General features: G+C 37.6%; 2 protein-coding genes across 2 annotated transcripts; both read right to left on the bottom strand.

Moving 5' to 3' along the window:
- Positions 1-7,181: 7,181 nt before the first annotated feature.
- Positions 7,182-8,764, bottom strand: LOC108600656 (UDP-glucuronosyltransferase 2B17). Its single transcript, XM_017988355.2, is given in 3 exon segments — positions 7,182-7,475; positions 7,477-7,686; positions 7,689-8,764. Coding segments are annotated over 3 exon segments (1,557 nt in total). The 5' UTR covers positions 8,742-8,764.
- Positions 8,765-10,699: 1,935 nt separating this feature from the next.
- LOC108598453 (cytochrome b5-related protein) lies at positions 10,700-12,276 on the bottom strand. The gene is made up of 4 exons (XM_017985099.2): positions 12,132-12,276; positions 11,739-12,069; positions 11,298-11,680; positions 10,700-11,238 (listed from the first exon to the last, which is right to left on the bottom strand). Exons 1-4 carry the CDS (start codon positions 12,224-12,226, stop codon positions 10,725-10,727), a joined length of 1,323 nt encoding a protein of 440 aa, XP_017840588.2. The 5' UTR covers positions 12,227-12,276; the 3' UTR covers positions 10,700-10,724.
- Between the last annotated feature and the right edge of the window lie 2,199 nt (positions 12,277-14,475).

Here is a 14,475-nt window from a genome sequence, read left to right as displayed (position 1 = left end):
TTTGTTAATGGTGTATACTTGTAAGTTCCTGTGAGCTGTTTAATCAGTAAATGTATTTTTAATGTAATCCAAATTAAGCTTAATTAGTACATTATAGTAAATGGATTAATTAATTAATTGTCTCTATCCTGTGTAACATGAAATTTATGGTCAGTCTGCATTATGAACTACTATCTAAGAGTTGTTCTAGACTGCTTAAACCTTTTAGGCAAGATTCTAGCAATACATCAATTTAAATATGTGCGCGAGGAGAACAAATTTGTGAATGCAATTTGTTCTTGCTGCGGATATGCATTAGCTTTTTTTTATTTATGGCCAAAATTTGCATAAAATTGTAGTTAACACCTCAAGAAAATGAATGGACATATTAGCGCATAACAAACCTGCTAACTGATTTAAGTTTCGCCGTTCGATATCTTAGCCTCTTTGTTGTGAGCTGGATATCAATGAATAAATCGGTTGATCTGCGCAAATTTTTAAACCTTTTTCTTCGTGTTCATCGTATGCATAAAAATCTATTCCGGAAGAAATTACGCTTACCTTTCCTCACTTCTATGAAACTATTCATAAGAGAATTGTTTTATTGGTATTATCTGCGAGATTACTTTACATTATTTATACTAACCGGATTAAGAACAGCAATTTTAAACTTTACGACATATATTGGTGTTTTGATATACACGAGCTACTTGAAAGCCTTGGCTACGTACTTGGAGCTGCCCTATAAATGAGCAGCAAGTGAAGCGTTCTCTTTGTATAAAATACTTTGTAGAATTGAATTCATTGCGGCAGGATCTACTAACGTTCTGTTGGATAATTCACTCAACAAAACTGCTTGTAGAAATCTGTTTGGCATTACATTTCTATATAATTTGGTTTGTCGAAGTGGAGGTGGGATTTCAAGGGACAATAATAGTTTTTGTATATCCTGTGTTATTTTCAAACTCGTTAGCCCTGTTGCGAATAGTAAACAAAAATACCGCAATGGAACGACTGATATTTGAAAAGTTATATGATTACGAGCTACGACGAAATCTTAGAAAGTTCCAAAGCCATCGGAGCTGGCGAGTTGAGACTGTAAGTTGAGTTTTAAAAGCATCAACGATTTCTAATTTTTTTTTTTTTTTTGAAATAACTAGCTTGAGAGAATTCACCTAAAGCAGTGTATATCTGAGGGACTTTCCGGAAGCGCTATAAAATATTTGTATGAAAATGGTTCACTTCTCTTGGAAATCGCCGACTTTTTTATGAACAATTATTTTTTGTTTATGAGCTTTCATCTCACAGATACTGATTTGGATAAATAATTGTAACAAAAGATTATTGTTAATAAAATTATTGTGTAAGAAACTTTTATTAAAAACTATCAACTGAGTTATATGATAAATTAAGCAGCTGAACTTTAAGGTGGGAACTATAAAGCAATTGAATTGGGACGTGAGGTGTTGCTGTATAATATGATAATGAATTAAGAAATTTAGATCTTTCACGTTTCTTTTCAATTGCTTTCAAAAGAATATACAAACCCCTCGATATGCAAAGTGAAGTCAATTTCGAAAAGCTGGAACAACTTCAGTTCAAGCGTTGGCACTTGTAAGTTTCTGTGAGCTGTTTAATCAGTAAATGTATTTTTTATGTAATCCAAATTAAGCTTAATTAGTACATTATAGTAAATGGATTAATTAATTAATTGTCTTTATCCTGTGTAACATGAAATTTATGGTCAGTCTGCATTATGAAATTCTACCTAAGACTTGTTCTAGACTGCTTAAACCTTTTAGGCAGGATTCTAGGAATACATAAATTTAAATATGTGCGCGAGGAGAACAAATTTGTGAAATCCAAGTTTTGGCACATTTATTTGAAGGGAATAACCTTCTTTATCGTATGTCCAATGACGGTTATATTGGTATTACATCCTCTTCAATCAGACTTCACTTCAGAATACAACTATAGGCATATAATAAGTATGCTAGCGGGATTAGGTATCGTTATTCGATATCTTAGCCTCTTTGTTGTAAGCTGGATGCTTATGACTAAATCGCATGATCTGCACAAACTCTTAAACGTTTTTCTTCCTGTTCATCGTATGCATAAAAATCTATTTCGGAAGAAATTACGCTTACCTTTCCGCACTTCTATGATATTATTTGTAAGAGAATTCGTATTTTGGCGTGTTATGAGCCCTTCATTATGGTCAACCCTATTTTTGATATCACTAGCGGGACTCAGAACCGCAATCTTAAACTCTATGACTTATGTGGGTGTCTTGATACACGCGGGCTACGTGAAAACCTTGGCTACGTACTTGGAGCTGCCCATAAATGAGCAGCGAGTGAAGCGTTATCTTTGTATAAAATACTTTGTCGATTTGCATTCACTGCGGCAGGAGCTGCTAAAGTACTGTTGGATTATACACTCGACAAAACTGCTTGAAGAACTCTGTTTCGGATTAAATCAGTATGTACGTTGGTTTGTCCTAAGGGAAAACGATTATGGAATGACAATTCTATATATTTTCGTATTTCCTGTGGTAACCTCAAGCTCGTTAACCCTGTTGCCGATAATAATCAAAAATGCCACAATGGAACGGCAGATATTTAAAAAGTTATATGATTACGAGCTACGCCGAAATCTTAGAAAGTTCCAAAGCCATCGGAGCTTGGGACTTGAGACTGTAAGTTGAGTTTTTAGAGCATCAACGATTTCTAACATATTTTTGCTTAATACTTAGCTTGAGGGAATTCACCTAAGGCGGTGTATATCTGAAGGACTTTCTGGAAGCGCTATAAAATATTTATATGAAAATGGTTCACTTCTCTTGGAAATTGCTGACATTTTTGTGAACAATTATTTTTTGTTTATGAGCTTTCATCTCACATACACTGATGCGGACACACAGAAGTAATAATATTAAGAACTAGCAACTGAGTTATATGATAAATTAAGCAGCCCGGTAATAAATAAATTATGAACTTTAAGATGGGAAAGTGAAACTAATTTGGGAAAGAGTGGAAGCATAAAAGCCTAAATGCTATTAATGTTTATGTGTTGGAGGCAACTAATTAATTTAGTATTATGTGCAGGATACATAGATATATGCAAGCATTATGTTCACATTATGTCGCTATATTAACGGAGGGGAAACTTTCTGTGGGCTTAGTGCTCAACATGGCCGACGGCTTAAGACTTCTCTTGCGACTGCTTGGCTTCATAACAAAGTTGATATTTATAAATGTATTCTACTATGTGCCCAGAAAGAAAAAATTTGTGATATCGACGCCGCTGCTTATATATGTAATATGTCTACATGTATTGCTGGTGTGGCCCTCGACCGCTCGAATTTTTGTATATACATCTGAGCAGAATTATGGAAATTTCGATGAAAACTTTACCAATGAGAGACTAGATGTGAGCTTTGGACTTTTCATGGCGTTCGTGCGATACGCGAGTTATGGTGGAATGGGCATTCAATTATTAGTGCAACGCCAGAGTATTTGCGAAATGCTAAATCATTTTCTACAAGTTCACAGCATGCATAAGGAACTGTTCTTGACCAACGTGTGGGTTAGTTGGAAGACAATAGTGGCGCACATCCTAAGCGATTTCTTTATGTTTGCTGTATACTTTACCATTTGTGATTCTCAACTAACTTTTGCTGTTATCCTGTTCGATCAACGTACCGTGCCCGTCAACATATTGTGCGATTTGGGATTGTTAATGCACAAACAGCTAATGCAATCGCTGGCTGTATATCTGGAACTGCCCGCTGATGAGCAAAAACTAAAGCGTGCCAAGTGCGTATTATATTTCAAGGAAGTGTTGCTGCTGCGGCAAAAGCTTCAATATGTTCTCTGGTATCTAAACACAAGTAGAGCAATGCAGGAATTGTCGGTGCCACTGTATTTCATGTACTTTGAAAATTTTAGAAGAGACCGTCTCGAAACTTGGATCATTTTGAGTATATTTACAGTCGTATGGTTCGCATCGAATACGTTGCGTGTTGTGCTATTGTCCAAGAGCATTGCCGCCTTGGAGCGAAGTATTTGGAATCGTCTATACGATAACGAGCTGCATAGACTACATCTAAGGTTGCCAGAGAAACGTTGCTGGCGCTTGGTGATGGTAAGCGAGCGATTTATTTATGCCATATTCATATTTTTAATACAAGCATTTTGTAGCTGGAACAACTGCAGTTCAAAAGCTGTACGCTCCATGAACGTTCGACGAATTTATATAACTGCAGCTATGTAAGGAGCACACTACTCTTGGAAATTTTGAACTTTATCTTTGTTAATGGTATGCTAATTGTAAGTTTATGCGAGCAGTTTAATTAGTCAATGCATGCATTCAAATTAAGCTTAAGACTCGTGCAATTAGTGTAAATGGACAGTGCAGTTACATTTAGTATATGATATACTACAAATGTACTTTACCCAGCATGAGTCAGTCTGCATTATGGGCTACTACGTAAAAGTTATTTTAAGCTGCTTAGGCGGTTTAGGAAAAATTTACGCATTAAATTCATTTCGTTATGTGCCAGCGAAAAGGAAATTTGTGATCTCTAAATTTTGGAAGCTTTATTTGAAACGTATACATATATTTGTATTATGGCCAATATACATAAGCTTCATAGTTTTAGGTCTGGGCTCGTCTGACTTCACAGCAGAATTAAACTATCTACAAATTGAGATGCATATAAAGACATTTAGTAAAATCATTCAAAGCCTTGGCCTCATTGCCGTGGGCTGGATATTAACGTATGAGTCAGTTGATCTGTGCAAGCTACTAAACCATTTTCTTGATCTTCAGCGCTTGCATAAAAATCTATTTTCGAAGAAATTACAATTACCTTGGTACATTTGTTTGCTACTCTTCATTAGAGAAATAATTTTCTTTCTAATGTCGGGCGCCGCCTTCGCACCTTTCTTCGCGGCAGTAACAGTAGTCCGAACAGTAATTTTAAACTTTATGACCTATATCGGTGTCTTGATATACACGTGCTACTTAAAAACCTTGGCTGCCTACTTGGCACTGCCCATTGCTGAGCAGCAAGTGAAGCGTTCTCATTGTATACACTACTTCCAACAATTGATTCTACTGCGGCACAAGCTGCTCAAATACTGCTGGATCATTCACTTGACAAAAATATTTGATGACTTCTGTGTCGGCTTACACTATTATATAGTGTGGTTCACCCTAAACAAGATGAATGTTTATGCTATGACTGTCGTAGGTGTTATGTTTTTCCCTGTAATATTGTTTAACTCGCTAGCCATTTTACGCATAATTAACGTGAATACTGAAAAGGAACGGCAGATATTCGAACATTTATATATATACGAGCTAAGACGAAATCTACGAAAAATTGAAAGCCATCGAACGAATTGGCGAATTCATACTGTAAGTTGAATCTTAAGAGCGTCAAAGATTTCTAATCTTTTCATTGCACAGCTTGAACGGATTCATCTAAAGCGATGCCTACTTCAGAATTTTCCCGGTGACTTTATGGAATATCTGTATGAAAATGGATCACTCTTCTTGGAACTTACTGACATGTTTGCGAGCAATTTTTTTTTGCTTATGAGTTTTCACCTTACATACAGTATTTATGATGTTGTTGATGACAACTTTTTACCTGAATTTGATTAATCTAAACTTAAGCTAATGATAATTTATCATTAAATTACATAAATAACTCTCGATTTGTACTTCTCCGAAATACGAAAAATACGTCATTTATTCATAAAATTATTTCATATTTTAAGTTATATTTATTTATTATAGTTGATCATTGATTAATCCCACAGCTCCATACTAAGCATACAAAACAAATGAATTCAATATACAAATTAAGGCTCGGACACTTAACTTAAATCAGTTAATTTCCACTTAATGATAACTTTAATGGATTTCACTCAGTGTGAATATGAAATTTACGTCAGTCTGCAATATGGGCTACTACATAAAAGTTATACTAAGCTGCTTTAGCATTTTAGCAATAAATATATTTAAATGTGTGCGCGAGGAGAACAAATTTGTGAGATCTACATTTTTGTTCATTTATTTGCAAGGAGTAAGCATCTTTATCGTATGGCCAGCAAACATACTTTACCTAAAGTTTTATGTGGAAAGAATCTCCGATTTCAAATTCGAATTTGCTAATATAATATTTGAGATACTCGATTTTATTGTGGCCATACGATATATTTGCAGCATTGTTGTTTGCTGGATAATAATTTCTAAATCGCTTGATCTGTGCAAACTGCTAAACCGTTTTATTGATGCTCATCGCATGCATACAAATCTATTTGGGAAGCATTTGTGTCTACCTTGGGGCACTTGTATCCTACACTTTACTAGAGAATTAGTTTTCTGTTGTGTAATGAGAGGACCAAACAATCTGCCGATGTTCCTAATGGGACTCAGAGTAGCAATCTTAAACTGTCAGACTTATGTGGGTGTCTTGATATATACGTGCTACTTGAACACCTTGGCTGCCTACTTGGAACTGCCCACGAATGAGCAGCAAGTGAAGCGTTCTCAATGTATAAATTACTTTCAACAATTGATTTCACTGCGGCAGGAACTGCTGAAATACTGTTGGTTTTTCCACTTGATAAAACTGTTTGAGGACCTAGGCACTGGTCTATATTTGGATTTAAAGTGGGTCTTCTTTTGTAAGGCGCAAACGCATAACTGCAATTATATGTCAATGAAGCTTGTGTTGTTATTATTTCCTATGCTATTCACTAGCTCGTTAAGCATGTTGCGCACAGTAAAAAAGAATTCCGCTAGGGAACGGCAGATATTCGAACATTTATATGAATATGAGCTAACGTCGAGAACTTAAAAATTTCCACACCCATCGAAACTGGCGAATTGATACTGTAAGTTGAGTTTTAAAAGCATCCACGATTTTGAATCTTTTCTTTTTATAGCTTGAGGGCATACACCTTGGGCACTGTTTGTCCAATGGACCTACCGGAACCATTGCCAACTTTTTTTATGAAAATGGGCCACTCTTCTTGGAAATCAGCAACAGATGTTGCTTGCTTTTGACTTATTATTTCACACTCTTTGGTACGGAAACGGCAGCATAAAACGTTGAGGAATAACTCTAATGCAATAAAGTTTGCTAAGCTTAACTTTATTTATGAATATTTTAACAACATATTTTATTAGTGCAACTTTAACTTTTTACGCTTCTGTGACTTGTTGCACAAACTGCAGCAAATAATTTTAATAACGAGCTTAGCTAGCAGCAAGAGCAGCGTAGCCACTGAGATCAGAAAGGCATAGACATCCAAATTGTGATAGGCAATGAAACTCATGTGCACCGCTGTACTCTGCAAGTGGACAGCGCCGTGATGGCGTAGCACGTACTCCGTCCAGTAGAGCACTGTCTGCCTGGCACTGAGTGGTCTATCCCTGTAGAGCCGAGAGAATCTGCGTATGGCCTGCGCGTACTTTTTGGTTCGTAAGCAGCTCATTTAATTGCTGCTTAAAGTTTTGCTCATTCAGTGAGAGCAGCTCAAGAGTGAGTCCATAGCCAGCCAGCTGCATGTTCTCTGCATTCGTGGGCTGATCACCAAAAATGGGCAACGCCAACATAGGCACGCCATGATATTGAGCCTCGGTAATGCCGCCTTTGCCTGCATGGGTTATAAAGAGTTTGATCTTTGGTATGGCGCAAGTATATCGTCTTGGGGCAGCCACTGCTTGTAGAGTATGTTGGCAGCCAGACCAGGCGTCATTTCAGGCTGCTCCCACTTCCAGATTACACGCTGCTTGAGTTTAGATAATACCTTGAACATGGACTGCACCAAGTGCGGCTTAACCGCTGAGCTTTTTATGTTGGAGCCCAAAGAGAGTAGAATGACGCCATGTTCTGCTTCATCCAAAAAGTCGCTGATATCCTTTGGTAGCGCATTGGGATGCTGCTTAATCTGTATGCCACCAATTTCGATTATGCCAGGCACCAGCGGTCTGATGGGACCTTCACTGATTGAATGTGAATTGGTAAACACCAGCGACACATTGCGTCGCATCTGCTGCAGCGTGGGAAAGTCAGCTATGTGACCAAACTGCTGTTTATAGTAATACTGCATTTGGTGCTTGAAGTGCAGCATCATAAGCTGAAAGATGAGCGAGTTACTAAAGTTCTGCAGCCGCTTGCCAAAGCCCATGATTTCGCCCGGCTTAACTGCGGTGCCCACTCTGGGTATGTATGAAGGATTTGTGGGATTGCCCACTAGCGTATCAATGTTTACAGCAGGCGCTTGCACCCAAGCCAGTATCAAAGGCACACGCAGCTTGGCCGCCAAGCCCAAATGCAAATCATTTAGTATATAACCCAGAAACATGAGATCAAACTTTGTTTCATATACGCGCTGAAAGGCTGCGTCCGACAGCAGATCCAGCTGCGAGTCCAACATGTTCTGCACACGTTTAAATAGCATAAATATGGAGTTCTTTTGTCCCGCCATTGTGCTCATCTGTTGCTCCAAATTGTGCTCCTGTGCCTTGCTCATTGGTATAACTATAAGCTGCATATTCTCGCACTTGACTTTGGGTCGTATGGTGGTCACCACAGTTATGTTGTGTCCTGCCTCTGCTAGTGTCTGCATCATGGACATGTGCAGTATTAAATGCGAAGGACTGTGACTGGTGAAGAGTCCCAGAATGTTGGCGCTCCTGACGCCGCTTGTCGTAGCCAAAAGCCACAAGAGACTTAACATTGAGCGTTGTAGTCCACGCATGCTCAAGATGCAACTAAATAAGAGTTCGCTGCTTCAATACTCATTTATAGGCAAACATATATATTTACTTAATAGACTTCATTGGCAATCTGCATATCAGTTGTTTACACAAGACAAGACATATTTTGATAAGACTGCAAGTATTTTAATTTACAGAGTATTCAAGCGTCGCTATAATGCAAAATTTAATATAACAACTGGAATTTTATTTCAAGTTTGTTGTCGCATTGTCATGAGTCAGCAAAAAACATTTAAATCAATAGCGCTGTTCTATCAAATATTAAAGCGTTGCCTTCTGCTGAACTTTGTCATGCAGCGTCAAGCAGTGCAAGCAGTTTAGCCAGTTTATAGCTAGTGTTACAGCCGTTTTATGTTTGGTGTGTTTTGTGTTTATAGAATGTGAATTGTGTTTATAGCACCCACATAAATTGATATAAAAAAGTTCAATCGCATTTTTTTTTAGTTGCGTTATAGCTATTCAAAGTTTGAAATTAAAAACAAAAGCATTGCTGCATTTCTTTTCTTGCCATCACTTTCTTTATATCGTTATTTATATTTATAAAGCTGGAATACGAATTACTCTACCCCCACAACATATGAAACATATGATGACCAGCAGATCAGACCATCTACATATTTATTTATTTACTTATTCACAATTCGCATATCAGCATATCAAGCCCAGACATATGTATTTTGCTTTAGAATTTTCTCAGTAACAAAATTTATTAGATTTAAAGTGCATTTATACAATTGAATCGAAGTGTTAATCGTAACTTTTTAAGCTCTTTAAGCTGTTGGATTACAGTGGCCATTTACACGCGTAAGGCCTTCTTTACAGTTTATAGGGCTATTTAGAAATTCTCTAATAACATATAGGCTATCTAGTGGCTCATCTCTAAAACTCAATTCATTTTCTTGGTTGTATTGTGGTGTAGCTGAAGATTGCGTTGTAATTTCATGAACCGACTTTGATTTCCATGATCTACCACCAGATGGTAGCCTGGATATTATAGGCAGCATGATTCTAGATTGTCTCGCTGGGTCATTTTCGGATTGATCTGCATTTGGAGGTAGCGTTGCTGTCCCAGGGCTAAAGCAATATTAGATTATTATATATGCATAATTATTATGCATCAATTTGGCTTACACATAACATCGAGTAACCATTGCAAAAGCTTAGAATACTTAGCGTTATAATCGCACAGAAAATCAAGCACCTCATCGCGCTGCGCACTTTAACCAACTAAAACGATGTAGAAATTCTTTTTTATTTGGTATAATGTTTTCTATTTGAAAGAGAAAGAGAGCAAGAGCACGTGGAACTTATAGCATTCGTTTCAGATTTATAAATATATGCAGCATATATGTATTTGTTTTTATTTATACAAGAGCATGATAGACGGTAGAATTTATTTTTATATTTGTTTATTATTCTATTTTATTAAAGCACTTGTCGGCATCTATTAGCTGATCCTCTGGACATTTTATAGAACAATCAGATATATAGTATAATTATATACAATCGTAATGTTAAGCTTATTTGTTTTATTTAAACTTAAGCTTTTCGTGTGTCATGAGTCAGCAAAAAACATTTAAGTGAATAGCGCTGTTCTATCAAATGTTAAAGCGTTGCCTTCTGCTGAACTTTGGTCATGCAGCGTCAAGCAGTGCAAGCAGTTTATCCACTTTATAGCTAGTGTTACAGCCGTTTTATGTTTGAATTTTGTGTGTTTTGTGTTTATAGAATGTGAATTGTGTTTATAGCACCCACATAAATTGATATAAAAAAAGTTCAATCGCATTTTTTTTAGCTGCGTTATAGCTATTCAAAGTTTGAAATTAAAAACAAAAGCATAGCTGTATTTCTTTTCTTGCCCTCACTTTCTTTATATCTTTCTTTATATTTATAAAGCTGGAACATGAATTCCTTTTTTCACCTGTACCCCCACTACACTTAAATTAGTTAAATTTCTTGCCGCCTGGCGGAATACGATTAGCCTTGGTACGTAGCAGCTGTTGATTGTGACCCTTAATGTGAGCCCAGTGATTAATCTCGCGCAGCTCGCACTTGAACTCGCGCAATGTTTGCTGCAGCTCCGGATAAAGCAGCTTGAGCACGCCGTGATCCAGCGTGGGAAACATATGATGAAGTGCGTGCTCGCCAAAGTGCGTGAGCACCAGCAGATCGGACCATTTAATATCGCCACGATCGATGATGGTGTCCAGCTGATAGAGTCCCCAATCGTAATTGTCGCGCATGGCATCGCCATCGTGGTAAATGCGAGGATCATGATGAGCTGCTGTAACGCCAATGAAGCCAAACAAAAAGCTGCCGAAGCACAAAATAATGATCCAGCTAATTAAAGCAGCGCTCAAGCTGACGCTGGTGCTGAAGTATAGAAACGCGGGCAGCGTAAAACCCAACAGATCATGCCAATACATAATGTTGGACTTGCAGAGTGAGTAGACCAGTCTAAGTGCATAAAATGGATTAGTAAATTATCAGCAGTAATTATTTATGGGGCGGCTTACCGCTCGGTAAACTGCACTAGACTCAGCAGCGTAAAGATTACGGGCGATATGAGCACGGAGATAATGCGCTGTGGCTTGCTGGCATAGCGCCTGCTGGGCACCCAGCAGAGAAAGGGCTCGAAGAGCGACATTTCCAGATCGTGCAGCGAGTTGGGATAGCCATGATGCGATAGCGCGTGCGAGATGCGCCAACAGCTAAAGTTCATGAGCGTCAGATTGAAGCAATACATGCGCCAATTGTCGCGCTGATGAAAATAATTATGCGTGGAGGTCGCCAGCCAGCAAAGCGCCAAGCCCGCCAGAGCGCGTAGGGCAAGCGAATCGCACACTGTGCTCGCCCAGCTGAGACTAAACAGGCTGAGCAAAATGCCAGTGTGTAGCAGCTGAAAGACAAGAGCAAGCTATAAAATTAAATTAAATGAGCACAAGCTTAATGCTCACTTCTGTCTTTTTGCTGGGCTTGTAGTTGAGCGTCTGTAGCTTTGACCTAACGCGTCGCTTGAGCGTCATATAGAAGCCATTCGGCTCCAGCGTAAATTTATAGTTGCGTGGCTTGGCGGCCGTGCGCACCTCGAACTTGCTCAGCAGTCGCTCTGCATGCTGCTCAATGTGGTGCGACTCAAAGGGCTCCGTGATATCTGTGCCCTTGGTGCGCTCTATCCAGAAGGCGCCGCCTATATGCCGCTGCGCAAAGTCCGACAAATCGTAGAGTTTATCGCGTATACGCCACAGACCCTCGGCCTCATCGTCTGTATGCTTGCCCGCCAGCCAACTGCAAGCGTAAACAAACAAAAACAATCACATATAAAATAGCATATTAAACTATATTTACACCTTTCATTGCTAATCTGCCAATGTCGACGATAGCTGGGATAAGTGCGTGATATGCCCGAAACGCGCCAATCTTCCAACTCCACATTGGGTGTCATTATCGCTTTGTTTAATGTAATCACCAAAACCGGTCAACCAACGATCTCCGCTGCTGTCCGCGCGCTGTCCATAAGTCAACTGAATTTGTAGCTGGAGCGTTGCTTTGCTTTTGTTTGTTGCTGCTGCTCATTAATTAAAAGAGAGAACTTTTTGCTGCTCTTATCAATAAAATAGTATTCAATAAAGTGAACAACAAGTCGCTCTATCGAGCATTGCAGCGCGCTAAACTTTATTTTGTTATTATTATAAAATGTTTATTTAAATGCTCAAACATTTTGCATTTGAATTTTCTATATGTAAGTAATTTAATACATTTCAATGTGCATTTATTCAAATTAATTAAGCGTAGTTTTTTAAGCTCTTCGTCTACAGTGGTTATTTATAAGCGTATAACCTTCTTTACACATTGCAATGCTATCGAAAAGACTTCTAAAGTTGTGTTCATTTGCTGGGGTGACTTGAGTTGTATCTGAAGATTGCGACTTTTCATTTTTCGTTGGATCTGCTGCTAGCTGTGCAATTTGAAATCTATCTGGATGTAGCGTTGGGCTAAGCAATATTCGATTATTATAAATAATTCAACAAGTTATGTGAATCGCTTACCCGAAATTCCATTGCGCATTGCCAAAGATTAGCATAAACAGCATTAAAATCGCAATTAAACAAAAAGCCAACTGCCTCATTGCGTTAAGCTTCTAGCTCTGCATGAGATAAATAACTGAGTAATGTTTTTAAAATTATATTGCACATTTGTTGTCTTATCAAGTCGCATTGTGTTTTGTTTGAGTCTCATATAAGAGAGAGAGAGAGAGAGAGAGAGAGCACTTGCTATTTAGCTAAAGCGATTACATTAGTATAAGCAGTTCATTTGTTTTATTCTCTTTGCAGAGTTAATATTAGATTTTAATTCACTTTCGTTCAATATGCAGCTGAAAGAGTCTTCGCTGGAACAATTCTCTTTTATAGTCACATACATATTTATTTATTTACTTATTCACAATTCGCATATCGGTTGTTTACACAAGACACAGACATATGTATTTTGCATTTGAATTTTCTCAGTAACAAAATTTAATAAATTTAAAGTGCATTTATATGATTAAATTGTTAATCGTAACTTTTTAAGCTCTTTAAGCTTTTGGTTTGCAGTGGTCATTTACAAACGTAAAGCCATCCAAACAAAACGTCTTGCCACCTAGTTGATTTCTATCATTATATTCAATTCGTTGGTTGGATTGGGGTGTAGCTGAAGATTGCGTGGATATTATAGGCAGCATGATTCTAGATTGTCTCGCTGGGTCATTTTCGGATTGATCTGCATTTGGAGGTAGCGTTGCTGTCCCAGGGCTAAGCAATATTAGATTATTTTATTATGCATCAATTTGGCTTACACATAAATCGAGTAACCATTGCAAAAGCTTAGAATACTTAGCGTTATAATCGCACAGAAAATCAAGCACCTCATCGCGCTGCGCACTTTAACCAACTAAAACGATGTTATTTGAAAGAGAAAGAAAGCAAGAGCACATGGAACGTATAGCATTCGTTTATAAATATATGCAGCATATATGTATTTTTTTTATTTAATACAAGAGTATTTTCTTTGCAGAATTTATTTTTAGATTTATTTGTTAAAACAGCTATTAGCTGATCCTCTACAATCGTAATGTTAAGCTTCTATGTTTTATTCGAACTTAAGCTTTTGGGTGACAGTGTCCTCGTGAAAGTATAGAGCCTTTTGGACATGATCTTTGGGGCTGCAACATTTCAGCTGCTTTTCCTGCATTTGGAATTTCTACTCTAAGTTCAATGATTAGATCAGGAGGTAGCGTAGGTTGCCCCTGGCTAAGCGCAATTAAATTATTATGAATAGTTAGTATTATGCATCAAAAACGTTAGTGGCTTACTCCAAAATCCGTTCACCATTGCCAAAGCTTAGATAGCTTAGCATTAATATAACATTTAAAAAGAAAAGCAAATGTTTCATCACTTGAACCTTCTGGCTCTGCATGTGATCAGCTAATGACTAATTTCAAAACTGATCGTCTGTGACGAATTAGTCTTATCAAGTCTCAAAGAGAGAGAGAGAGAGAGAGAAAGAAAGACAGTGCTTAGCTACAGCGATTATTTAAGCTTATGTATTAAATATATTTGTTTTTATTAAAACTAAGCAGCATGTGAAAATATATGTAGAATTTCATTTTCTTGCTAGATTTAATAATTGGTCGACATAGCAAATAATCATTAA

This window comes from Drosophila busckii, chromosome 2L (assembly GCF_011750605.1).
Source record: "Drosophila busckii strain San Diego stock center, stock number 13000-0081.31 chromosome 2L, ASM1175060v1, whole genome shotgun sequence".
Lineage (NCBI taxonomy): Eukaryota > Metazoa > Arthropoda > Insecta > Diptera > Drosophilidae > Drosophila > Drosophila busckii.
The sequence above is the reverse complement of the archived record's forward strand: the minus strand, read 5'-3'. Positions and strand labels throughout refer to the sequence as shown.

Bases quoted from the DNA above. Each gene is read 5' to 3' on its own strand.
- LOC108598453 (XM_017985099.2), bottom strand. From the start codon at position 12,226: ATGACACCCAATGTGGAGTTGGAAGATTGGCGCGTTTCGGGCATATCA. The intron at 12,070-12,131 runs GTGTAAATATAG...TTACGCTTGCAG, and splicing joins TGGCAGATTAGCAATGAAAG to TTGGCTGGCGGGCAAGCATA. The intron at 11,239-11,297 runs GTAAGCCGCCCC...TTATGCACTTAG, and splicing joins CTAGTGCAGTTTACCGAGCG to ACTGGTCTACTCACTCTGCA.